The 26,479-nt window shown below is 52.5% G+C and overlaps 3 protein-coding genes across 3 annotated transcripts; 1 reads left to right on the top strand and 2 right to left on the bottom strand.

Annotated features, from left to right (window-relative positions):
* Positions 1–780: 780 nt before the first annotated feature.
* LOC132593313 (small ribosomal subunit protein eS19) lies at positions 781–8,182 on the bottom strand. The gene is made up of 6 exons (XM_060288939.1): positions 8,097–8,182; positions 7,559–7,629; positions 7,185–7,285; positions 2,191–2,374; positions 1,718–1,772; positions 781–845 (listed from the first exon to the last, which is right to left on the bottom strand). Exons 2-6 carry the CDS (start codon positions 7,627–7,629, stop codon positions 819–821), a joined length of 438 nt encoding a protein of 145 aa, XP_060144922.1. The 5' UTR covers positions 8,097–8,182; the 3' UTR covers positions 781–818.
* Positions 8,183–12,276: 4,094 nt separating this feature from the next.
* LOC132593958 (doublesex- and mab-3-related transcription factor C2-like) lies at positions 12,277–16,452 on the bottom strand. Its single transcript, XM_060289097.1, has 8 exons — positions 16,229–16,452; positions 15,985–16,142; positions 15,626–15,702; positions 15,179–15,359; positions 14,904–15,030; positions 14,039–14,099; positions 13,708–13,882; positions 12,277–12,781 (listed from the first exon to the last, which is right to left on the bottom strand). Exons 1-8 carry the CDS (start codon positions 16,450–16,452, stop codon positions 12,735–12,737), a joined length of 1,050 nt encoding a protein of 349 aa, XP_060145080.1. The 3' UTR covers positions 12,277–12,734.
* Positions 16,453–21,501: 5,049 nt separating this feature from the next.
* LOC115862369 (ly6/PLAUR domain-containing protein 4) lies at positions 21,502–23,181 on the top strand. The gene is made up of 4 exons (XM_030874078.2): positions 21,502–21,571; positions 21,771–21,914; positions 22,373–22,699; positions 22,979–23,181. Exons 1-4 carry the CDS (start codon positions 21,505–21,507, stop codon positions 23,179–23,181), a joined length of 741 nt encoding a protein of 246 aa, XP_030729938.2. The 5' UTR covers positions 21,502–21,504.
* The last annotated feature ends 3,298 nt before the right edge of the window (positions 23,182–26,479 follow it).

The following is a 26,479-nucleotide window of genomic DNA, read 5'->3' as shown; positions in this document are numbered from 1 at the left end:
CGTGAAGGGGACCCTTCCAAAGCTTAGCACCTGCCTACTGGAAGCCCTTTGCACCTCCCACCTGGACCAGGAGACCAATCACAGGTGGGGCTCCCGTCCCATTAGTGCAAAGAGCCAATCAGCATGCAGAACTGTGGTGGGGGGCGACACCAGGAAGGCCCTGGGAACTTGGCCTCTATGCAGGGGCCATGCCCCTCCCTCTGGGAACTAGCAGCCCCCTGCCCGCTGGGTCCCTGCTGCAGCTTCAGCACTGCATCCCAATTCTTGGGGCAGGTACAGCTAGCTCCATCTTACAGCAGGGCCCAGGCCAGAGATCCCCAAAGTGAAGGCTCCCGTGTAGGTCAGGAAAAGGACGTGTATACTAGGCAGGTCACCTTGGGCTGGAAGCACACGAAGGACCGCCCCGAGTGACGGCTTTCCTTGTCCACTTCCTTCCAGAGAAGCAGCACCTGAGCCCCAGGGCCCTCCTGTTTTGTTCCAGCAGGGTCCAAGGCTCCACGTGGGGCCACTGCTTGAACTTTCCGTTTCTTTTTCTGAGACCCGCAAAGGCAAGGTGTGGGAGAGGAGCAAGGGCCCCCTGGGTCTTGCACCACCGTCTCGCCCACTTGGGGCAGAACCGTGTGAACCTGGAAGGCCAGGCCTCAGGTTTCCGAGGCTGTTGAGTACCACAGCCATCCAGGAAAGGCCCTGGGCCCCCTCTTTCTCAAGGGAAGGGAAGTGCAGTGCAGCACTCCTTCCTCTTGCCCGGTCACCCCCCAATCAAGAGACCCAGACCAGGACTACGAACGAGGCAGTTTATTAACCCAGCATCGTTTGTTCTAATGCTTCTTGTTGGCAGCTGCCACCTGTGGAAAAGATGGACAAACAGTTAAGATCAGTTGTGGGGTCTGTGTTCAAGCACGTCACAGTAGCTCCCCAGTAGCTATGGGGTGCCAGGCACCCTGATTCGTGGTTTACATGTATTCATCTCATCCGATCCTCACAATATTGGGTATCCTCCTTTACAGAAGGATAGAACTGGGACTCTCAAGGAAAGAGAGCGTTGTCGTGTGTTTCCAACATCTGCCCATCACTCCACACTGCTGTTTGTGCCAGGCCCTGCTCTGCCCTGAAGAGCCACCTTCTCACTCCAGGCCACCCCCAATCCCCAGAGGGCTGACACCTCCGTTCTCTTCTGACACTTAAATGACTCAACAGTCCAAGACTCCCAGGAGGCCTGAGTCAAGAGGTCATGCCAGACCCCGGGGGCCTCTGTTGCCGTAGCTCATGGAATCCTCACCACCTCCCTCCGAGGCAGCCAAAAGCAGATCTCTCTACAGGCGGGGAGCCTGGCTCCAGGTGAAGGGACTCTGGCCCAGGGTGTCTACAGTCAGTCAGCATCTGGATGGAGACCTGGGTTCTCAGGCACCCCAACACTCAGTAAGCATGAAGACTAAGGAAGAAAACACTGCAGCCGGGATCAGAAGGCTGACCAGGAAGAGGGAGTCGCGTGTGCGGAGCGTGCCCTGCAGAAGCCAGCCCGGCGAGCCGCACCCTGGGCCTCCCTTCACCCAGGCACCTGCATTTTCAACCAGCCCCCACAGGAAGTCTGTCAGAAACGTTCTTTCTCCTGCACCCTCCTCCCCTGGGCTGTGCCCCTCCAGGGGAGGAAACTCCCATCTGACAAAACCCAGGCTCCAGAAACACCCAGGCGGTGACTGAGGTACCCAGCCCTCACCTGTCCAGCGATTCTGTCCAGATCTCTCTGTCCCTGAGGTGTTAGTTTGCGGCCCCTGTGGGAGAGAAGGGTCATATAGCCCCAGGTGAGTGCAGGCTCCCACCAGCGTCCCTGATCCCTGCCAGGCCTCTCCTGGACACGAGCCAGGCTTTCCAAGAAGGCACAGGACCACATGACACCAGCCAAGTCGCACTGAGGTCCCTAGTCGGCTGCATTCCAACAAGCTGGAGGCTGGAGTGGGAGCTCCCCTGGGAGCTGATGGGGTGCCGTTTGTGCAAGCATTAGATCAAAAGCCCCGAAAAATCAATTGGGAAAAGCTAACGAGCAGGATAATGAAAGCGGACAGTCGCTAAATTACCTTCCTGGAGCCTGGAGTAGTTAGCCAGAGAGGTCGGGGGGAGGCCCCGCGCTGTGCACTATTCTGAAGAACCCCCTGCCTGGCTGGGGGGCAGGTGCACCCCCCCCCCACTTACCCATCTTGGTCCTTTTCCACCATTTTCAGCCCCTCCAGGGCCTGGAGGACCCGCCGGGCCACGCTCTTGGAGCCTCTGCTGAAGTGGCTGGGCATGACACCATTCCTCTGACGCCCCCCGTAGATCTTGGTCATGGAACCAACCCCAGCGCCGCCCCGGAGGTACAGATGCCGTGCTGTGGAAGCTGGGTGGGAGGCAAGGGAGACTTGAGAACCCTTCTCAGGCAGAGAAGACGCTTCTCCACAGCTGAGGCAGCCTTAGGAAAGGGCCTTGCTCAAGGTCACAAATCTAGTTGTGTGCGGCAGCAGATTCTCACCTCACCGTTTTACGGTCAGGGAAACTGAAACGTGAGAATGCACGCCAAGCCCCTGTACCTGACCACCCCCCAGTTCAGGAGACTGGCGCGCACAGGTAGTGGAGGGACTGCCGTAGCCACGTGACCAGGCAGGCAACCCGCCCCCCCCCCCCAGGGACTTGCTTAGCTGTTAGTGCCCAGCTGCGCTGCGAGGTGGACCTGAGGTTCTGTGGGGAGAGTCTAGCAAATGTTTAAGCCGTGACTGTCCCCCTTCATCTGCCTGGGAGCTCTGAAGGGCAGCAGAGCTGGAGAAGAGACCTACTGATCCTCCCACACCCCAGCGCTGGAGAGCTTAGGTAACAGTGGTAGCAGAGCTGACATCCTATGCAGCGGATGTTCCCAACCTGGAAGGTGCGTCACCCACTCTGTGGACTGGGATTCTGGACCCTTGACGGGCTTGGGCAAGTCCCTCACCCACCCTGGCCAGCCTCCTTGGAAATCCTCTTCTGTTCAACTGGAACACGTGCCTGCCAGGCCCTATGCCATCTGCTTTTCACTCTCTCAAGTGAGGCGGTAACATGGCCTTAGCAGCCCGCCCGATACTGTGGCCTTGGCAAGTCACCTATCCTCCTCACCTGAGAACCGGGACAAAAAGTACCTCATTGAGCGCTACTGTGAAGATGCCATGAACGCGTCAGGTGCTACTTTCCTGTATGGAAAAGGTTAAACTCCACAGAGTACTCCTGGGCTCACGCCACAAGCTCCGTAGGGACAGCCCCTCCAGAAGGTTCTGCTCTTCTACCTCAGGGGGCCACTGAGCTTTGAAGAACTGGGGCCCAGACGCTGGCCATCACACAGCCCTGCCTGGCTGAAAGCTCAAAGGTAGGGATTCAGATCACCCCAGAGACCAGCACGTTAGATTCCCCTTAGTCCTGAAGATGAACGGGGGAGCCGAGGACTCGTTCCTTCAATAATGACTTGCGCCAAGAGTCCCGGGGCGATGGGCCATCTCCATGACCCGCCAGTGTCCTGAGCTGGGGGGAGGGGGAAGTGGCCAGGTGAGGTAGGCTCCTCCTTCCCTCCAGCTGCCCCTCCCAGAGCAGTTCCTGCGCACAACTTGTTCTCAGCCTCTCTCCTGCCCTCTAAGACCGTCTCCAGATACAGCCACAGGCTTCAGGGGCCAACAGTGCAGCACAAACCATGGCCACTTCTCCAGGACCACTGTGCAGCCTCTCCCTGATACCACTGCCTTTGTCCTCCGCTCACTTTAAAACCACTCTCCTTGGTTCTTTTCGTCCTCACCCCACCCCCCAGGTCTGGGATCTGATCCTCTTCCAGGCACCAAGCAGCCCACCCACTGCCAGGATCAAGAGTCACCTGTTACAAGCCACCCCCCCCGCAATCTTTCTGCCAGGTGTGACCTCACGGAAAACTCGCCTTGAAGACCAGTGCAAATGCCCAACGGCTACGGCCACCCCCCCTGCACCTGTCTGGTCACGCCCTGGCTCTAGGTGGAGATCTGCTCTCCCACTTGGGCTGCGGAAGTAAGAGCCTTACGAAGGGGCTGAGATGAACACTCCTAATTTCACGAACGCCTGGAAGAGGCTGCACACTAGAAATGAATCTTGCTGAACCAGGACCAGCGCTCAGCCCAATCTCAGCACGGAAAGGGGCGGGCTGTCTGGTACATGGGGTCTGAACCCCAACACTGCTCCCTGTGAGCTGCGACAGAGTCCACCCCCTTCAAGTGGTCTGCGCCATGGTACTAAGGGGAACAACTTACTTCAACCCTGAGCAGTGACTGGCAAGGAACAAACTCCAATAAAGCTCAACCTTAGTGTCTCCCAGGGGGAGCTTCACGTCTTTCTTAATGACGCATAAAATTATCTGGTGCGGGAGAATTCCCTGGTGGTCCAGTGGTTAGGGCTCTACCCTTTCACTGCAGGGGCCTGGGTTCAATCCCTGGTTGGGGAACTAAGATCTTGCAAGCTGAGCAGCACGACACACACACACACACACAGACACAGACACACCACTCAGGCGCCCCAATCCCACAGCTGCTCACTCACCGCTGGACACCTACTGAGACACACACTGTGTTCTTATCCTTACCTCCCCAAGCAGACCCTTCTGAGAACTGAGGTCAAGAAGCCTGTCTAGGGCCACACTGCACCACTCCCTTTCAAAGCCCTGCAGTGGTCCCCCCTTGACACTGCTCCTCCCCCTAGAGCACTCTCCCCACTCCCCTGAAACAGGCTCTACCTCTACACCTCACCCCTCACACACACTGCCCCCTACACCACTGCCTGGTGAGTGCTCACCCCTACAGCTCTGCAGCTCTTGCGGACCACCCTCAAGGCCCTGCCATCTACCTCTGCCCTCTGTATCCCCCATACCTGAGGTCAATAGCTGTCCACACCGTGCTGGCTCTTACGTCTCCAGCATTTGACCCCCACTGCCCTGTTGCCCTCACTGCCAGAGCTCAGCCTCCCAGGACAGGTCGCTATCCCACTGTGCTTCAGCCCCAAACCCCTGAGGGGGCCCACGATCCAGAGGAGGAAAAGCAAATACGGCAGACTGTGGTTTTGGAGTCAGCCTGCCACACCCTCCCACGGCCGTCACAGGTCTGTATCTCACTTTTCTCCTGGGTAAATGACTATCTCCTATGACTCCACCTGTCCAGAGTATGGACTGACCAAACTAAGTGGGAGCACTCTCGACTCCAACAGAGGTCGGCAGACTTTTCCTGTAAAGGGTCGGAGAGTAGACCATGTAGCCTGTGGCATCGGCAACGCTTGCCTGTCATGATTTTATACAAACAGACATGGCTGTGCCCCAACAATGCGCACACAACACACCCTGGTCTAGAACCCTTACACTGTGCCACTAGGGCAGCCGGGGAACTGAAGTCAAAAGCGAGCATTGGAAATGCCAAGGGAGAGCAGCAGGGCAGGCAGAGGACGCACACCCAGCGTGATGTGTTGGCGAAGGCGCGCAGTGGGCAGAAAGGGGCCGCAGCAACTGTAGAGACGGCCAGCAGGCTCAGCTCGGTGTGTGTTACCCAGGGTCCTTTCCCCATTTCCCCTTAATCTCTCCCCACCTAGAAAAATAAAGTACAAAACGCTGCCAAGGGGACAGAGCTGCCCCCACCTCCAATCACGACAAGAGTCGGGTAGACTGTGGCATCAGCAGCTGGCAGACCACAAGCATGTTAACCTCCCTGACATCAACTGCAAATCGGGAAGTTTTTGTTAGGTACAGGTTATACAAAATATGCGTATTCACCTGATCAAACGGGAAAAGCTATGAGATTCTTTCTCCTCATCTTAGATCCAAAGTTGCCTTGCTTGACCTATCGGCTCTTGGGGCATCACCAAAGAGCAGTCAGGACCAGGCACGCCTTGCTTCCCAAGATGGGTGGATGACAGAGGTAGTGGTGGTCTCGTCCAGGCCCCGTCACCACTGATTGTGCGCCCAGGGAGGTCAAGTCAGCTCCCCTTCACCAGACCCATTTTTCTACCCAGATATGCTGCCCATCCCACTCATCTCAGACTTGACCTTTTAGTCCTCAGGGGTCAGAGACTGTGGCTGAGCATGCTGGCCCCTACGCCCAGTCTAGGGCCTGAAAGATTGGCCCACCATCTACAAAATACTTCATGCTCCGAGGTGCTGGGCACCTTATACCAAGGCCAACTCTTCTCAAGGTCATTCTGGAGTTTTGTCCAAACTCTGCTTCCCACCTACAGACAAGCTCTGGTCAGGACAGAGCCCCCACTTCACACAGGATGGCTGAAGACAGGAGAGGCCGAGAGCCTTTAGTGAAGGCCCTGTGCAGAGGCTGCCACCTTGGCACAATCCAGCCTTGAACCCCATCCCCTACTCCCAAGGTAAGCCTCCGTGGGGGTGACTGGAGAAACTTGAAACATTAAAGACAGATGAGGCAACACTAGCACTAGGACTATGCAATCAGGGGCTACACTTAAAATCAGTCCTTCAGGGGCTTCCCTGGTGGCACAGTGGTTGAGAGTCCGCCTGTCGATGCAGGGGACATGGGTTCGTGCCCCGGTCCAGGAAGATGCCACATGCCGCGGAGCGGCTGGGCCCGTGAGCCATGGCCGCTGAGCCTGCGCGTCCGGAGCCCGTGCTCCGCAACACGAGAGGCCACGGCAGTGAGAGGCCCCCGTACCGCAAAAAAAAAAATCAGTCCTTCAAAATCATTACTAAAGAATTAATAAGATAAGAAAAGGGACCAGTACGGGGTGACCATAAGGTTTTCTTCAGGGCACTTGAGGCTTGCCAAGATCTAGAGCAACGAGTGACCTGATCAGATCTCCAGCCCCTTAGTTACGAACAACTCATTTAACAAGACAGTCTAGTGTGACGATCTGAACAATAAAACAGACCCATAAGCATTAAAAGGACAATGCCTCTCTCTAAAATGAACCACCTCCAGGCAAAATACGAACACTCTACTCATTTGTCCCTGGGTCCCCCACAAGACTCAGAGAAAAGCACAGGTCCTCACGTGAATCTCTTACAAATGAAGAAACACATTCAGCGTACAAAATAATTGAATGTCACAAAAAACATGCAGTGATAAAGTCAAAGATTTCTCTCTTGTTATTTCTGGGGGCAAGTAAGAGCTCACAAAGGGGACACCCAGCCCCCCACGTCCCAGCCAAAGGCCCCAGTTCCTCACCAGCTCGTGTGTAGAACCAATTCTCATCATAGGGAGCGAGCTCTTTATGCTTGGCCAGCTTGACAGTGTCCACCCATTCAGGGACTTTCAGCTTCCCGGACCTGGGACCAAGACAGCGAGAAAGGCACAATTCAGGAGTCTCCACAAACTCCATCCCAATTCGCTCCCCTCAACACAACTGTAGATCAAGAAGAGCCCAATGTGTCCCAAAATACAAAGAGACTGAAACTCAAACACAACTCAGGCCTCATGTAGAAAGGATGGATCCCACAGAGACCTCCAACAAGCCTCCCCAGACTGAAAGCCTGCGGGCGCTGAGGGATCAGGCAAAGGCGACAGCCTCCACCCACTCGGACCGCAATCCCCACACTCACTTTTTGAGGAAGGCTGCCAGAGCTCTGACGAACTCCTGCTGGTTCACGTCCTTTACAGTAACTCCAGGCATCTGCGGGAAAAATCGAGCATGTGAACACAGGATTGATGGAGACGACTGACAAGGGTCGGGGGCCAGCCCCAACGCGATCTAAACCGTCGCACTCTCCTTACTTCCGAAGGCCCTACTTCAATTCCCCGCTTTAAAGACCCCTGCGCCTGTGGGTCCTACAGAACTCACTGACGCCCATGGTCTCTCCGGGTCGCACGAACACTACCTGCCCCCGTTTGTGAAGACGCTGTATGACCCCAACCCCTGATTCTGGGGTCCCCCGCACTCCCCGCTGCCCACCAAGCCCAGCCTCGGTTCCCGGAGAGCGCGAACCAGACATGCCCGGGCCTGCAGCTCGCACGTGGCCTCAACTCCAGGGGGCGGGGCGGCCTCGCGCGAGTACCCCGGAGCTCCCAGGCACACGCTCCGGGATCGCGAATCGGGCCCCGACACCCCGCACCCGATTCGGACCGGAGCACTCAGCTTACCGTGCGGCCTCCAAGCTGCCAGTCAGGGAAAAGGGAGCAACGGGGTTTCCCGGGCGCACAAGTCGGGCGTTGGTTATCGCGAGAGTTCCGAGAACTCGCGAGAACGGGGTTAGGAAAAAAGCGGCCGCGCCTCTCTCAGGGCAAATGTGGCTTCCCCTCCGTGAACGTGGGAGGGTGTGGCGTGAGGGCGGAGGCTTGTTTCCTCCCCGCCCTTCCTTCTGCAGCTTGAGGAGCTCTCGTCTTGAGTTGGAGGGAATCTAGCTTCGTTTGCGTTGATCATGCATGGAACAAACAGCGGCGGAGACTGTATCTCCTGGCGGAAGTTATGGGTGGGCAGGAAATAAAGAGACCTGGCTACTCCTGGCGCCACCAGCGGAACGACCACTTTTCCGGGTGGAAGTGGCTTTTCTGGCCGGAAGTGGGGCTAGTAAGGGCGGAACTGTGACCGGGAGAGCAGGGGAAGGGCAGCGAAGAAATGTGGCCACCACCTACCCTTCCTCAACCAGCAGTACTCGCGAGAGCGGAAGGGGACGGAAGCCGCACCCTTCTTAGGGCGGAAATTGCTTCACCACAGCCCAGGAGAGCGGAGTGGGAATGAAGCAGTGGAGGCGGGGAGCAGATAAGGTCAGGGGCAAAGGGACAGAGGCGGGACCTTCCGAGAAGCTCAGCTCTGCCTCCTAGCGCCTGAGTCTCTTCGCAGTTAGTGCACACATATTAATTCTATCAACAAATACTTTTTGTGTGCCTACTCTGTGCAAGGCACAGGTAAACATTATGTAGTATTACGTGCATTATCTAGTTTAATCCTTCTAAGGTCCAACACCCAAGAACACAAAGAACACACCTGTGGTTTGATAAAGTTGCTAACTTGCTGCAAGGAGAAAACATTTTTTTTTTTTTTTTGCTGTGCGCGGGCCTCTCACTGTTGTGGCCTCTCCCGTTGTGGAGCACAGGCTCCGGACGCACAAGCTCAGCGGCCATGGCTCACGGGCCCAGCCGCTCCGCGGCATGTGGGATCTTCCCGGACTGGGGCACAGAACCCGTATCCCCTGCATCGGCAGGCGGACTCTCAACCACTCCGCCACCAGGGAAGCCCAAGGAGCAAGCATTTAATGTGAATCCTAATGTAAACCATACTGTGTCAGTGTAGATTCAGCCGGTGTAACAAATGAACCACTCTGGTGTAGGATGCTGGTAGTGGGGGAGGCTGTGGGAGGGCCGGGGGACTATGAGAACTCTTACTTTCTGCTTAATTTTGCTGTGAACTTAAAAACTACTCAAAAGAAAAAAAACCCACCTCTTAAAAAGTGGTTCGAGGGTAGGAAGTTGTTTATGTTGTGATGAGGGGAGAGGCCACGTTAGAGTACATTAACTCTGTAGGAAAAAGAAATTCCTAAGGAATCAAGACAGCGTGGTTCACTTAGTCATCTATTCTGAGAACCCACAGAGGAGTTGCACGCAGGCCCTGCCCTCTGAGAGTACTTATTCTTGGAAGGGAAGACATAGTTGGACAGAGATGGGCACAGCTCAGGGTGATCAGGCCTGCAAACTGCGGGCCAAGGGCCCCTAAGGAATGTAAGGAAGTCTACCTAAGGGGCTTATCAGAGACATTGTCAGATGAAAAGGATGGGGGTCTATGCAGGGCATGGGTTATAGGACTGTCCATGTGTCTATATTGGCGGCTGCAGAGCCAGCTACACAATGGGACGGGGATACAGAATGAGGTCTACATGGCCCAGGCAATGAGCGTCTGAGTAGAGAAACTGGATGGGCATGGGTGGTATGATGTTGATTCTACATTGCTCAAGGAGTGTGGTCTGGAGTGGAACAGGTTCACATAGGGCTGACATGAAAGGAAGCATGGATTCCCAAAGGGCAGAATGTAAAATGAGCTCCTGATGTGAAACATGGGTGTCTGTGGGGGAGACTTGTTTGGAGAGAGGAGCAGGATGGTGCTTCACATCTGGAACCTCACTGGTTATTTCTGCAGAACATCAGGATGGTACGTGAAGGAAGCTTACAAGAGGGATGATTTACTCAGTGCCCTACTGGACCTGGGCAACACCTTTCCTCACCTGGCAGTGGGTAATGGGAAAGGAAGTGACACATGAAACAGTGCTCACAGTCTATTGGCTTTAATCTCCAAAGGCTGGTCAGAGGCCAAGGGCCCGCTGGCTCCCCACAACCACAGGTGAAGGATGCTGCAGCCAGAGGAGCATGAGCAATCTGTAAATGTGCCCTTTTCCCCACAGCTGACCTCTGCAGAGCCTCCACCCTTCTCCCTCAGGCACCAATGGGGAAGCCCTGACAATCTGATAGACAAAGTAGGCCTAGCCAGTAGTGTAAAAAGCCCTGCCAGATCTGACAAGAAGGGGAGATGGGCTGCAGAGAAATGGTCTGTGAAGAGTGGCCTGCCCCAGCTCCTTCCTCCAGTCTCCATCACTTTTTTTCCCCTCCCTTTTCTCATGTCATCCTTTAACCTCAAATTATACTTTCTCTTTTACTCTTCCCAGCTGTGTGAGCTTGGTGTACTGGGGACCTTTGGTCAGCCCTGAGTAGCAGGGTCTTAGCCACGTTGCATGTTGCAACGCTTCCCTCCCCCCTTGACTATGTGGGCTTGGTTTTCTGTCACTGGGAGAGCATGGCACAGCAAGGTTTAGGCAGGTCTATTAAGGGTCAATCACACATCTAAGTTAAAACAAGGTCAGGGAAGGAAGGTGTGAAGCAGACTTTGGGCTTTGGTTATCTTGCACTGAGTCCTGGGAAGTGTTGGAGATTTGTTGCTCTGTAATGTTAGAATTAGAAGCAGCTCACCTTCTCAAGGCCCCAAACTAGAAAAGAGCAAGTTGTAACTGGATGCCATCACCATCAATTATCTTGAATAAAAAGAGGTGTAGGTAACATTAGGAAAAAGAATCAGTGATCAGGCACGTCCCTTGAACTTTCTGTTTGGCCCTTCTAAGAGTAGAAATGGGGATGGGGGTCTCCGAGTCTTCATATCTTTGGAATAGCTCACCAGGTCTTCACGTGCTTGGAACAGTTCAAGGAGAAGGACTTGACAGCAGAGGACTAAGAAACAAACGTGAGTAAGACATTATTACTTACTGCTATCTTGAGTAGAAAAATAAAGACTTTTTGAAAAACCCTCGGGACTTGTGTCTGTCTCCTGGAGTCCTGAATTTTTCACTCTATGTATTATAAAAATTACCTATTGATTTGGGGCCTGGCAAGGAAGGAACCTTTCTCCAATATTTGCCTACAAACTTTCACTAAAATACTTGGGCAAGTCACTTTATCTCTCTAAGGTGTTCCTTTGTTTGTAAAATTGGAGTAATCGTGCATAGCTTACAGAGTTGCTGTGAGGATATATGTGAATTGCATAGAGTGTGTACTCAATAAATGATAATAACTGTCACTAACGTTTTATAGGTCCTTCAGAACTTAGATACATGAATCTCTCTAGTTCAGGAAAAACCCTTGATAAAGACTTAACTTGATTCTTCCTGTACTGATTGGTCTCAGTCTCCCCGTTTGAAAAATGTTACGTTAGATTAGCATTAAGTTGACATTCCATTGACTAAAGCTGGCCTAAAGATATGTCTTGTTTGACCTACATAGGATTTAAAGAAGAAAACTGAGCCAACATTTGAAAATTAAGATTTTTTAAAACGAAATCTAGTTTTCCAGCTTCTCTTGAAAAATCAGAAGATATGGCAATCCGGAGCCCACGTTCCTGCCTGGCAACAATCCACTAGGGCCAAAAGGAAGCTACCTTCTTAGGTAGGGCATGCATTCTCAGTTTTCTAGGGCTCCTCTGGCCTTCTTTACTCATTTATATGATCTGCTTGGCCCTGTAGGTATTTCCACTTGTGCCCCTCTGGGCAGCTGGAAACTGTCCATGCTTGGCACAGAGCAGTCACTTAATTATTGAGTCAGTGAATCACCTACCGTGTCTGCCTACCACTCTTTCTTATCTGGCCATAAAAAGAAATCCAAGTTTGTAGTTATTTGTGGTAGTTACTGAATATCTGATTTTCACTTTGGGAAGTGAATTGAACAAGTCCTTTCTGTCAGTCAGAATAAACTAGGTTAGGCTGCGGTAGCAAACAATCCCCACATCTCAGTGGCTTAAAACAATACAGGTTTATTTTTTGCTTACTCACACAAACCTAGACACAAAATGAAAATTCTCTCCTGTTTTCACATGCATGGAGACAGACATGAGTGCACAGGGATATACAGAATCACACGTCAAATAAATACCCTGGAACGTGAACTCATGCAAAAATCTATTTAGATACTGGTTAACTTAAACTGCACAACTTTCTCTTTGTTGGGGATTTTAAAAGGTCCCAGGATCCGAGGAAGGTAAAAGAATATCCCCCTTCAGCCAAGGAAATGGCCATGCTACAAAAGGAGCCAAAAGCTAACAAAGCACCTGAAAGCTTTAAAACAAGCCTGAAGCTTGTGCTACATTAAATTCCATGCATAAATCTGTAAGTAAAATACCAAATATGCAATGCCTGCAGGCTGTTGCCCCCCTACCCCAGTGAGGCCTCCACCTCTGGGCTTCTAGCTCAGGAGGGAGATGGATCCCAGATGCCCAATATGTAGAGCCACGGAGGGGGCTGGACTGGGTCAGAGAGAGGGGACAACAGGCTGGAATCCTCCTTCTTCAGCAGGAGCTACAGACAGGAAGGAAGGGGGCAGGACCAGGTCACATCTATTTCCCCTCCCAGCAAACCCTCTCGTTTTACCCCATCTAATCCAGGCCCATCTTTCTTCACCTGGATTATAGCAAACACTTCCTCCTCACTGATTTTCCCACTTCTAGTCTTGCCTCATCCAATCCCTCCATCACAGCCACCATACGTGTCTTTCTAAAGCTCAGGGATTCAGAATATGTCCCTTACTCAGAAACATTCCCTTGCTCCCCTTCATGTACAGGTGCTTGTCTAGATGCCCAAGCCTGGCATGCCAGACCTCCATGATCAGAAGCCCCTCCATACTCATCTGCTTCTGTTCCAGCAGTCCCTCCAGTCCCACACAGCATGTCCAATCCACCATTTTGGACAAGAGAAACCTCAGCCTTCCCTCTCTGTCCCCATAGGTGTTTCTCATGCCTCAAGATTCCTCTAGTTCTCTCCAGGTTTGTCACTGAGCTTTCTGAAGGCATCCAGGTTTCCCAAATAGAATGGAAGCTCCTTGAAGGCAGTTATCAAATCTCCTTCCAGGCCAGACCCTTGTTACCTCTTCAGTCCCTCTCCAGACTTCAGCAGGCAGTTTGGGTCCAGAGAAAAAACCTTGGCTGGAGTCAGGAGAACAGGCTTTGCCACTGTCTTGCTATATGCACTCAGGCAAGTCCCTGCCTCTCTCAGGGCCTCACTTTCCTTGACATCAGGGCACTGGACATTTGCTTTTGAGTACAAAAAGGATAAAACAGATTCACTGAATAACTCTCAACTGTAATCCCAGGGGCTAGGTTGAAAAGCTTGGGGCCTGGGCCTGGGATCTTGAACTTCCTGATCTATTTGGTTAGTCCCTGCTTACTCCAGTACCTCCATTTCTCAGTCATGCCTATCCCATCCCCTCCTTTTAAGGAACAGGTTACCTGGTGGGCCACAGGGGTGGCGCAGGGAAATCCAGGCATGGTTGGAAGGACCAGAAGGGGTCAGGCGGGGAGCCTGAAATGAATCTTTCAGTCCCATAAGAGCCTCGGCTGCCTCCCACTGCAGCTGCCACTCTGAGGGGTCAGAGGTCCAGTCCAGGCGAGAGGCTCTGGGGGCCTGCAAAGGAAAGAGAGAGAAGCAGACTGGGAATCCCCACTTCTGCCCACCCTCCAGGTGCTCCCTCTGCCCCTGGTTACTTCATTATCCCCTACTCTTCCCTTCCCCAAGCTCAACTTCCTCCCAGGGTCCTGGGTCCCAATTCTTCCCCAGGACCTGTGGCTGCAGCAGAAGCGGGTCTGGGGTGCCACAGGGCTGAAGTTTCAGAGTCGAGCATCTGGAAATAAGGAGAAAAGATGCCAGGGGGATTAAACATGGAAAGACAGGTACACATGGAAACAGGGGCAGGATTTTGCTATGTTCTGATCTGGGAATCTGAGTGCCTGCTGGGTCATTAGGCTTTGTGGCCTTGGGCAAGTCCCTTCCTCTGTTATGGCCTGCTTTGTTTTCTGTAAAATGAAAATATCTGTCAGCTTCTTCCTACCAGGGCTACTGTGAGGATTATGGGAAATAATTGGTGTCCGCTAAAAAAAAAAACCTGACAAAACATCTAGAGGGATTGAGGTGACTGTTCCTGCCCTACCAGAGTCTGGTTTCCTTCCCTCCTAGTTCCCCAATCGCTATGGAACTTGAGGAGCAGCTTGGCTCACCTTTAGGAAGCTTTCTCTAATGGCCTTTGGCCTCTCTTCTAGGCCTCTGAGGCTCTTAGCAGCATGTCGTCCCCCCCCCCGCCCCCCCACCCCACCCCCACTTCAGCAGGCAGTTCAACCCTATCTTATCTGTTTAAGTGGATTTAATAGCCACTACTTGTTTAAGGCCAGGGCTTGTGCTAGGTGTATTCCATATATTATTGCTAATTCTCATTATTACCAAGAAGTAGTAATGTCTCTGATTTACTGACAGAAAAAAAGGCTTAGAGAGGTAAAGATACTTGTACAAAGGTTCACAGCTAGGCAATGGCAGACCTAGGAGAGCTCTGCCTCACCCATTAGCCTGTGACCTTTTCTTCTTCTTTATCTACTATGGTATCCAGCACAGGGTTAGGCACATCATAAACACATATCTTTTTCTCCCTACTCACGTGTGGGGCAGGGTAGAGGGCCCTTGGGATTCTCCAGAAAGAGGAGCCATCAGTATTGGGCGAGATCCTGAGCAGGCTGGGAGGGGCCCATGAGTGGGCAGCCAGAGGGCAGTGCCACGGTCAAAGCCTAACGAGGGTAAGAGAATGCAGAGCGTATGCAGAGGTCATGGCTTGTCTTCCCTCTTCCTACCCTGTATCTTTTTCCTCTTGTCTTTCTGATACAGTGGTACCTAGTCATTCACATATCTCTTGAATTAACGTTGAATTCATCTTACCAGGGAAAGGATGCAGAGGGACAGCAGGTTCTTGGCATAGCAAGCGGCACACCACTGGGGTTGGTACGGAAAGGCCTGGAGGCAGCCAGTGTCCAGTGGCCAAAGGGCCTGGAGGCACTGGAGTCCGGGGCAAAGGCAAGGCTTCTGGGGGACAGCTGAGCAGCAGAGGCCCCTGGGAGTTCTCCTGCAGGGGGCATAGGTTGGAGTCAGGTACAAGGCTGGAGAAGGAATGGGTATGTTCCAGGATGTAGGTAGGACCCCAAAACTTTAGAGCTTGAAGGGCCATAAAATCCCACCGCTTCATTTTGTCCATGGAATAGAAGTGATTTGCCCAAGATGACACAGCAATTCAGGGCTGGACCTAGAACCCAGGTGCTGAAGGCATACAGGAAGGGATCTGGGCAGGGGCTAAGACAGGGGTCCCCTCAGGGCCCAGTTTTTCCTTACCTTCTCAGGGGGTGTCAGTGCCAGTGGGACTGCCCTATGGGGAGTCTGAGGCTGGGGTGCTATGTTCTCCTTTGCAGCTGTGAGAGACCAGGGAGAGCTTTGGTGAGCTCTTTCTCCTGAGGGCCATCCCACTCCAACCCCAAACTGAATTATCTCTCTCGGTCCCATTTCTACCCATAGACCTCACCGCATCCTCCCAACACTTAATCACATTTTATAGTTGGGGAGGGTGAGGTCCAGAGAATAGAAACACCTTGCCCCAGGTCGCGCACCAATTCAGTGGCAGGACTGGGACTCTTTTTCCTACTTAGGCTTTCCCTGCCCACATTCCTGCCCTGGCCCTGGCCAGAGACACTCACGGTGGAGCCTTGGTTGAGTGACTCCCTTCTTGACACTGCTGGGAGCTTTGGGAGGAGCCGCCCCTTTCCTCATCTGCCCCCGAGCCAGGTGCCGCTTCAGCTGCGCCTCCTCCTGCCTACGCTGGGCCACCTGGGCAGCCATGACTCTTCGGCGCTCCCTAAAGAGGGGGTGGCGAGTCAGAAGGCAGGTCAGCCGCCTTTCGGATGAGGCCCATCCTCTCCCTTCCCTGGATCTCATACTCACAAGACGAGGACACATTTGTGACACTTGCAAGCCTGAAAGAGGCAGAGGCGCTTGTGGCCCTTGAGGTGGGCAGTGACACCGTGACTGCGGCAGCGGGCGCACGTTGGAGAGCGACTGACAACTCTCCTGGGGACGAGCTCCCCGCCCTGGGGGGCTCTAGTCTCACCCCCTGTGGCAGAGTCTGAGGGGCAGTGGTGGACAGCAGGCATTTCATTGGGTTCCATGTATCTAGGGGCAGGAGTGGGGGGTCAGGGTGGACACGTGGGCCCTCTCCTGACCAGCCCTCTTGCCTCTGGGAGGCCACGCCTGAAGGATTTTTCCATTTCGCCCACTCCTGGACTCAGCTGTCACCCTTGAGTCTCCCCTGGCTTTCTCCTTCTTCACTTTCCTCAGGCATCATCTTTCCCAAGAACCTCTCTCTTTCCTTTCTTGTGTATCTTTCGATCCAAACATTATTCTCCGCTCACGTTCCTTTCCAGGCAGAAATCCCAGTTTGGGGCATACTCGCGCACTCTCACGCCCTCTGCAGCAGTTCTTACACCCGCCTTCCACCAACACCCCATTCCCACAGTTTCCCCGGCATTCTCTTCAACAATTATCATCCCTCCCTCCTGCATTTATCCAATTCCCACACATAACGTTTATGCTCCCCTTTCAATTCTTAGCCTCACGTATGCCCTGCAATTCAATTTCTCCCCCGCAGCCCTTTTAATCAGACCACTCCCTTGCACCTCAGTAACTACATCTTCCTCATGGATCCCTTGCCTCACTTTCAAGAATTATTTTCATTCCTTCAGCAAAGGTTTACTGAGCCCCTTCCATGTGCCAGGCCCTGATCGAGGCCCAAAGCCCCCTCCCCACGGCCCAAATTCCTCTCTTGCACCCACACGCCTTCCAAACTAAGGCAATCCCGCGCCGTCGCTGCGCCCGGCCTTTACGCGCCTTCGCCCATTCCCAACAAGCAGCCTCGAACCGCGCCCGCCACACCTCCCCATGCATCTGTTCCTCGCGTGCACCCCCTTCTGCAGCTGTCCCCGCGGCCTCGCCCTGCTCCAGGGTCCCAGGGAGGGCTCGGGGCTCGGGGAGCGCGCCCAGGGGCCTCGGTGGGGGATGGGCGAAGGGGCCGCGAGGACCGTTAGTGGGGAGGCGACCGTTGTGTGGGGCAGGGAGTCCAGCGCAAGACAGGGATGGGAAGAGACGGGAGGGGCGAGGTCGCGTTCGCGTCGTCAGCCGCGGTTACCACAGCCTCGAGCGAAGTCAGACTCAGGATGAGGCGAAAGAAGGTGGTGGGGCAGTGGGGTGAGGAATGGCCTCGCTCGCGCCACTTTTCCCGCCCCTTCTTACAAGGACCAATGAGCTTCAAGCGGCGCCTTCTGCCGCCGAGGCGAGCGACCAGTGCGCTTCAAGATCCTTCACTGACGGCCCGCCCCTTTACCTCCGGCCCGCTTCTCCTCGCGCCAGACTATCAGGCCAGCCAATAGAGCGTCGAGTTGAGTCTCGCGACACTTCTCCCTCCTTGTGTGATTTGTCTTCCCAGACTGTTCTTTCCCTTTTTGGGGAGGTGGCCAATGGGGCGTCGAGTAACGCTTCCAGGACGAGGCTGGCCCTGCCCCCCCAGGAACGGCTGCCCGGCCCGCCCTCCCGCGCACGCGCAGTCTCGCCCTCCGGCCAGCACTGCAGGGACGGCGCCTCTTGAGCGTTTGTCTTCGACTCTGCGCGGGCGGTTACTCTTTGCTGTGTGGATGCCCGTGCTTTCGCACTTCTCTCCCGCTGCCCAACTCCCGATCTACCTTTCTCCTTTTATGTTCCCTGTGCTGTGATATCCCTGTTTCCTTCCTGGGTCCCACCTTCTCACGCTGAGCCCCATTCCTTGTGTCTCTTATCGTCCGCGCTGGTGCTGATTTTCCTAACTCTGACATTTTCCGTCTCTGAGAGCCTCCCTCTCTCTGCCTGTTCATCCTGCTGATTTTCGGAACCTCTTTCTCCACGTGCCTCATTCCCTCATAGCCTGGACCCCTGCCCCTCCCATCCTCCTCTTCGCTTCCCGAGACGCTTCTGTGGTTTTTCTGTCTTTTTAGCCTTTTCCACCGTCTGTGTTCATCTTCCTCCCGGATTGCACCCCATTCTCGGTGCTCCACTCTCTAATTGTAGCCTTCTCTGTGCATCTCTACTAGACCCATCTCACGGTTTCCCTCCCCATTCTCTGTGGTGTCCCCTTTTCTCTATGCATTCTGCCCTGTCTCCTTTTCTCTCTTTGAGCCTCTAAGATTGTCTCCTCTCTCCCCTGAGAACCCGGTCCTTGTGCCCCACTCCTCATTTTTCTGCCGCTCCCGATTGTGCTTTCTCTGCTCCCTGCAAGGTTCCATTCCAACAGTTTGCTCCTCCTTGTCTGTGTGGTTTCTCTTTTGTAGGGATAGCATCGCCTCTGACCACCACTCCATCCCTTTTTCCTTGAGGATTTCATTCCACTCTTTTCTGGTTGTGTCCGTGCTTGTTCTCAGATTGCTGGGTCCCGTTGTTTTGCGTTCCCAGGCAGGTGTGTGCCATCTTCTCTGCTTGGTCCAACTCCTTTGTTTGATCCTTTGTCAGCCTTCATTTCCCCTTCCTGTGTCCCATCTTTTCTGCTGGTCTTGGCCTCTTAGTTTGCCGCAGATTTCTGGATTACGGATCCTGTGTCAGGTATTCTGGACAGAGAAGTGTGGCAGAAGTGACCTCTAGCTGGACTGCTGTGCAGGGGGGCAGTACTAGACGAAGTTGGAAAGGTTGTTGGGGGCCAGTCTGGGGGAGGAAGGGTGAGGATGTGTGGAATGCTTTAATGCCAGCTGAAGCAATTGACATTAAACCTTTAGGTAGTGGAGAGAGAGATAGGGGGACCAACATTTTTGGAGAGCTTAGCTCTTGCCTGGCACTTTATACTAATAATCTTATTAATTTTCAACAATGACTCTATGGGATATATTACTAATATATTTTATAAATGAGTTCAATAAGATGCACAAGATTACACAGCTAGACAATGGAGAGGTAAAGATTCCAGCGTTGGTCTGTCTTTGAGTCCAAAGTCTATCAACTTTGTACAACCTACAGTGTTTTAGTTATTTCCAGTAATCCCCAGTTCCCCACTTTTATTCTCTAACTGTTGCATAGGCACTCATTTCGGGTGGTTAATGCATATCTTTTAGTTTGTGTGTGTTCTTGCAAGATGTGCGGTGTTTTATGTGCATGATGCTTCAATTTATGCGAATGACATTATTTACTATTTAAAATAATCAGCACTGTTTTTATGATCCATCCAGTGCATGTGATGCGTACATCTAACCAGTTGCTTCTAACTGCTGCATGCTATTCCATGGTGTGCATCCCCTGCGTGTCGCATGTTCACTAGGTCTCAGGGAGGGACGCCCACATTGCCTTCAGCTCACTGTCACCATAATAATGCTACATTCTCATGTGTTCCTTTGTAGTTGAAGGTGGAAATCTCTGTTATGTGTACCTAGGATATACCAGAGATGGCTCTTTGTAAGCCTAATTTGACTAAGTATTGCCAGACTCCTCCCCACAATGAATGATGCTTTGGGTCTGAGACACTGTTCAGAACTCCTCCCTTCCTCAGGGTCCAGAAGAGGACCCTATCCCTGGCCCCAACTACCCCATGAGCCGCAGTGCACAAGGGTCTCTGTAGCCCCACAGTCCTACCAATGCTCATAGTTTTCCAGCTTTCTGATCCCTCGCCAGTCTGATAGATGCACATTTGGATACATTGTATTCCTCTGATTATTGCTGAGCTGGGGTGTTTCTTCATATGCTTGTTAGACTTTGTTTTTTTTTTTGTTGTTTGTTTTGTTTTGTTTTGCGGTACGCAGGCCTCTCACTGTTGTGGCCTCTCCTGTTGCGGAGCACAGGCTCCGGACGCACAGGCTCAGCGGCCATGGCTCACGGGCCCAGCCGCTCCGCGGCATGTGGGATCTTCCCGGACCGGGGCACGAACCCGTGTCCCCTGCATCGGCAGGCGGACTCTCAACCACTGTGCCACCAGGGAAGCCCCCTGGTTTGTTTTTGAGATTGCTTCTTCATATGCTTGGTCCATTCGCCTGCTGGGGTTGCTCTCTTTTTCTTGTCAATTTGCCTGAGATCCTTGACCATTCTCGTTTTAAGACTTTGTATGCGCTCTTATGCCAATTTTGGCACTTCATATTATTTTAGAAACTTATCCACTTCATCTGGGTTTTCAAATTTATAAATGTAGAGTTGTTAATGACACTTTTATTATTCTTAGAACATGTGATGTCTGTTAATTTTTATTTTTCATTCTGTATTTTATTTGCATCTTTTTTTCTTGATTAGAGTTGCCAGAGAATTATCTTAGTAATATTGTCGAAGAATGAATATTAGTCTTTTGTAATACTTTTTTGTTGTTTTCTATTCCATTGATTTCTGTCATCATCTTTATTTCTATCCCTTTTTGGGGGATGCTTTGTGGTCTCATATAACTTCTTGAGTTAATTCATAAACATTTTGTAATTCTTCTTGTTTCCTGATAAATGTATTTAAATTATAAATTTACTTCTGAATATTGATTTAGAAATCAGAGTCCCAAATTTTGATGTGTATTTTAAAAAACTTTTGATGTTGAAATGATTATTGGCTTACAAGAAGTTGCAAAAATTTTAGAGTCCCTTAAACCCTTCTTCCAGTTCCCCATAGGGACATTCTGTATAACTGTAGTATATGAGCAGGAAATTGACATTGGTATATTACTCTTAACTAACTTACAGGCCTTACTCAGTTTTCATCAGATTTTACATGCACGTGTGTGTGTGTGACATGTAGTATGTTTGCTATTATTCAGTTCTAAATACTTTTTAATTTCTTTTTCGAGTCAAGGGTTATTTAGTGATACGTTGGTTAACTCCTACACACACATTTCTTGTTCTGACCTCATTGTCTCTGGATGGAGAATAGCCTGTATGATAGTGATCCTTTGAATAAGCCAGCGTCCTCTGCTCAGCACCATGTCCAGTGGCAGAACCTAAGCAGGAGAGTGAAGAGTCAGGATTTGAGAAGCTAATGTGGGTTCGGGTTAGGCTGGAAGAGAGACTATGGAGATGGGAAGACCTGTGTCCCTGAAGGGCTCAGGGAGCCTATGTTAATGAAAATGATAATCAACTTTCTGCTCCAGAAACAGTGACCCAGAGGCTGACAAGAACTGAGCTTGAGACCTAGATTGAAATTGGTTCCAGACCGAGGCCCAGCATCCAGGACCCAGACACAGGACCATGGGACCTCAGCATTTGAGCCCCGTGCAGCTGCTCTGTCTCCTAGGGGCCATTTCCACTCTGCCTTGTATGTCCTTTGTGGCTGGACCCTTAGGGACCCTCTTGGCTGGGATGGGAGGGCTGGATTCATGTCACTGGGGGAAGGAAAGCTGCATATCTGGGTCCCTCGGGAGACAGGGTCTGTGGAGGCTGAGCTCTTGATTGGCGGTTCGGGGCTGAGAAGGCAATGTGAGGGGCAGGTGACTGGAAGAACATTCTCTCTTTAGGGGCTGGAGCTCTTTTGTGTTATGAAGCAACATCTTCCCTCTTCAGAGCTGTTGATCTCCATAACTGGCAATGGCTTCTGATGAGGAGCATGGTGTGTAAACTGAATGAGGGCTGTGAGGAGACGCTGGTGTTCATCGAGACAGGTGAACAGGGGTGACTTTGCGACATTTTGTTTGCTTGGTCTTCTGACCCCACCTCCATTCCTAGCACCCAGGGACTCTGGACTTGAGTTCCAGATATCTACCCCATTATATGTTTGGGAACAGCATCCAGACATCGGCAGGAGAGGGGCAGGACCCAGCTGGTTGTGGTGTGGGCTGGATAAGAGGACACAATGGAGGTGGACAGATCCCAGGAGGAGAGGGGGACTCTGGGAGAGAAGACAAGTTTGGGATACAAGGGAGAGAGGCGCAGACGGGCTCCTGTGGGGAGAAGAGTGAGGAGAGGCAGATGAGACGTGGGAAATCTGAGTGGTGAGAGGACAGTGGGGGAGGGGCAAAGTTGGTGATGGGGCAGCAGGAAGAGCAGGGCGTGGGCTGGGAGCTTGAACTGGGTGTGGCCAGCGACACTGATCAGAGCTCTCCAATCTTCTGCCCCACAGGGACCAGAAGGGGAATTGTGGGTTTTAAAGGCTGCAGCCCAGCTTCATCTTACCCCCCGCAAGTCTCCTACCTCGTTTCGCCGCCCGGATTGTCCATTGCCTCCTATAGCCGTGTCTGCCGGACATACCTCTGCAATAACCTCACCAACATGGATCCTTTTGTGAAACTCAAGGCCAAGGCTCCTAAGACTTTAGCATCTTCTTCCCATAGTTGCCCAACCTGTGTGGGCGAGCACTCCAAGGACTGCCTCCCAAATTTTGTCACCACCGAGGCTTGCCCCAACAATGCTACTGAGTGTTACAGGTCCACCTTAAAATTTCAGGCAGGTGAGAGAAGAGAAACTTTCTTTCTCAGATGCCTGCTCTAGGCCTGCTGCCTTCCCGTCTCTGAGGGAGGTGGGTGGGACTGAGGTCCCATGGTCCTGTGTCTGGGTCCTGGGGGATGGGGGTTGTGGCACATAATTCCAAGGAGGAGGGGAGAAGGTGCCTGGTACCTGAGTGTTTGGTGGGAGAGCAGGGGTCCTGGTTTGTGAGGGGTGTCTGGAAGGAGGGGTAGGATGTTTGAGTCTTGAAAGTGTCTCTGACTCCTTGCTCTCTTCCTTACAGGGTATCTCAATACCACCTTCCTCCTCATGGGCTGTGCTCGTGAAAACACCGATATTTTATCCCACTTTCACCATATTGGCAGCATCAGAGTGACTGAGGCCATCAACATCTTAGAGAGGGCCCAGTTTGCTGGTGCAGAGCCCTCTAGTGGGAGACCTGCTTGGGGCATCCTCTTAGGCCTTCTGTTTGCCTTCAGGGACTGATGATCTAGCTGGACCAAACACCCCTACCCCTTCACATAGTGAAATAAAGTTACGGAGTTGCCTTTCTGCCTTGTCCTGTGGTCCATGAGGGTTGTGGAGGCGTGAAAGGTCTGAGGAGGGCCAGACGTGTCCAGGGAGGCGGAGGGGAGGGGCAGGTAATGGGCAGTGCTCGCTGTGAAGTGCGCAGGGGGCTTGGGGAGGAGGATCATTGGCAAAGTGACAGAATCATGCCCAGCAAGCAGGAGAAACCTAAACACTCCCCTTCGCTGCCGCCTCCTGAGGACGTGAGTTCTAGCCTGGGTTCAGCCATTGACTTGGAGATCCTGGCCAAACCTTCTCCCTTTTTGGGCTTCCATTTCCTCCCCTTTAACATGAAGGCCTTGTAGGGAAGTCATAGGGATTATAAATTCAATTTGAGTGAAGTTTAAAACCATATATTTTATGATAAAGCACCTTTAACTTAAGATGGCCAGAGCACTGACACTGATATGATATATTTGCTGTAAAGAGAATTATGAGAGTTTTATTTTTCTGATATTAAAAGTTACTTAATGAAGACTTGTTTCCATTAAAAAAAATAAAATGAAGGCCTTATGAATTAGAAGCGTGGCTCATTGGTATGAGTCAGATACTGTGGTAGTATCTGGCTAGGGTTTTTTTGTTTGTTGTGTTTTGCTTTTGGTGCAAAAAATTTATTAAATGAAAATGGACGTGGATACAAAGGGCATGTGGTACGTGAGTGAGACATGTTCTGAGCCAGCCAGACTCAAGGTTGCAAGGCCACTTTTTTTCCAGCTTTACTGAGGTACAGTTGACAAAATTGCAATATAGTTAAAGTGTACAGCATGATGATGTGATATATGTATACATCGTAAAAGGATTCCTACCACTGAGTTAGCTAACACATTCGTCACCTCACATACGTACCCTTTTCTTTCTTCTGATGAGAACACAAGTTCTATTCTCTTAGCAAATTGCAGTTATATAATACAGTATTATCAACTATAGTCAACATGTTATACATTAGATCCTCAGACCCTATTCATCTTATAACTGAAAGTTTGTACTCTTTTACCAACTTTTCCCTATTTTCCCCCAACCGTAGCCCCTGGCAACCATTTTTTGAATCTCTGTTTCTATGAGTTCAACTTTTTTTTTTTTTTTTGTGGTATGCGGGCCTCTCACTGTTGTGGCCTCTCCCGTTGCAGAGCACAGGCTCCGGACGCGCAGGTTCAGCGGCCATGGCTCGTGGGCCCAGCCGCTCCGCGGCATGTGGGATCTTCCCGGACAGGGGCACGAACCCGTGTCCCCTGCATCGGCAGGCGGACTCTCAACCACTGCGCCACCAGGGAAGCCCTCCAAGGCCCGTTCTTGACCATGGTGTGTGCTGCCTCTGGGCACACTGTCCTGTTGGTGAGGCTGTGTCTTGCCATGTGACAGGGAATGGCCTTGGGCCCAGTCTGAGCTCTGAGCCTGTCTGAGCCTTCCTGTGTGTGTCTGGAGCCAACTCCAGTTCTAACCTTGGCTAATGATGATGTCTATGGCAGAGAAGATGATGAGTTTGGGGGTCTCTGGGCCTGCGGGCTATGTCAGTTTCTTTTCTGCACAGGAAATTCCCAAAGGTCCTCACTTGGATTGACACATACTCCTAATCCAGAAAGAACTGCATGTGTGCCTCTGCCTGAGGCTTGTAGCATCTCTGTTGGTCTGTCAGTGTTTCTCCAGCCTGATGAGATCTGTAAATAATGTGACCCCCTACGGAACCCAGGTGACAGCACTTCCTTCTCCCAAGTGAAGGTTAGGCTGTCCAAAGCCAACCCAGGGCCCCTTAGTCCTAGGAGTAGGAGTCAAGAAGTTAGGTCCTAGGGCAGTCAGGCTGAGGCAGGTGGACTGACAACAAATGGATGAGCGGATTGAATGAAGGATGGTGGGACAGGGCTGTTTGGAGCTGTACTGCACCCCTCCTCCAGGCATTCCCCACTATGGGGCACCCCTTCCTCCTTCCTTTCCCTGACTCACCCCTAAACTTCCTTTTTGGACAACAGCTTCTAAACCTTTTCCTCATTATCGTCGCAAGAGTGTCAGAGACTTGGGACTTCTTAACGCATCCCAGTGGGTAAGACTCTGCGCTTCCACTGCAGGGGGAACAGGTTCGATCCCTGGTCGGGGAACTAAGATTCCCTCATGCCCCAGTGTGGCCAAAAAAAAAAGGTGACTCATACCTGAAAATCGCGCTTGAACCATTTCTCACCTTAGAAACACCGAGGGCAGGAGTTGCCCACGGTCACACAGTGAGTCCGGAGCCGGAAGAGGAATCCTGGTCCGGGACACTCACATTCTGGACTCCCCTCCCAAGATGGTACTGGGATGTCTGATAGTCTCTCTGCTGGGTGTGGTATTTCCCTCTCACATCACCCGCTTCTCTCAGTGGATTATCCCCGCACGCCCGCCCCACAGGGCGGCAATGAGCCAGTCTACGGGCTCCCCCACTTCCTGTGGCAGGACGTCAGTCCACTCGGTCCCCAGTTTCCCATAGGATGTCTAAAGTACCTTCAGGGCTGCTGCCCACCCCCGCCCGCTCACCTCTGGCTTTGTCTTTTAGCCACCGTCGGCGCCTACGGCTCTTGGACCCCTCTTGGGCCCTTTTCGCGGTCGGGGCCCCACGGACCAAGGCGGTTCCGTCCCCCTAGCTTATTCCATCAATCCTATGTGGTCCCCGATCCCGGGGCTAATTCCAGAGGCCAGGACCGAATCCAGCCGCCAGTCCCGGCCCCTAGGGCCAATCCTTGCTATCGGGCCCCCAACACCACCCAGTCCCGGACTTGCTCCTCTCTGGGTCGCGCCCCAAGAGCAATCCGGGCTTCACTCCATTGCGGGGCCCCGCCCCCCATGGCTAAGGACTGAGGCCTGGCCCCGCCCCCTTACGCGCATCGAACAGACCACGGACCAACAACAAATGCAGCCCTGGAGGCGGCAAAAGCGTCTTTCTGGCCAAACTAGTGGGGAGTCCCGCGGGGGTCTCTCCAGCGGGGAAGCCTGGGTCTTTTCACGTGTTGGCTGTCAGCGTCGTTTCCCCACTGCACTTGCCACATAGGAATCATCTAGAACGCATCTGGCCCACCCGCTGGAGCAGGAGACAAGGCTGCTGCTGAGCCTCCTTCTAGGGGCGAGGGGCCCGCCAGGTCCTCAGGCAGTTGGAAATCGGGCGGGGCGACAGTGCCTGAGGCAAAGCTCTGTCTGTGAGCCATTGGAGGGGGAAGCCCCGCCCTTTCCTCCGCCTTCTGTCCTCTAGTTCTCC

Source organism: Globicephala melas, chromosome 19 (genome assembly GCF_963455315.2).
Source record: "Globicephala melas chromosome 19, mGloMel1.2, whole genome shotgun sequence".
Lineage (NCBI taxonomy): Eukaryota > Metazoa > Chordata > Mammalia > Artiodactyla > Delphinidae > Globicephala > Globicephala melas.
The sequence above is the reverse complement of the archived record's forward strand: the minus strand, read 5'-3'. Positions and strand labels throughout refer to the sequence as shown.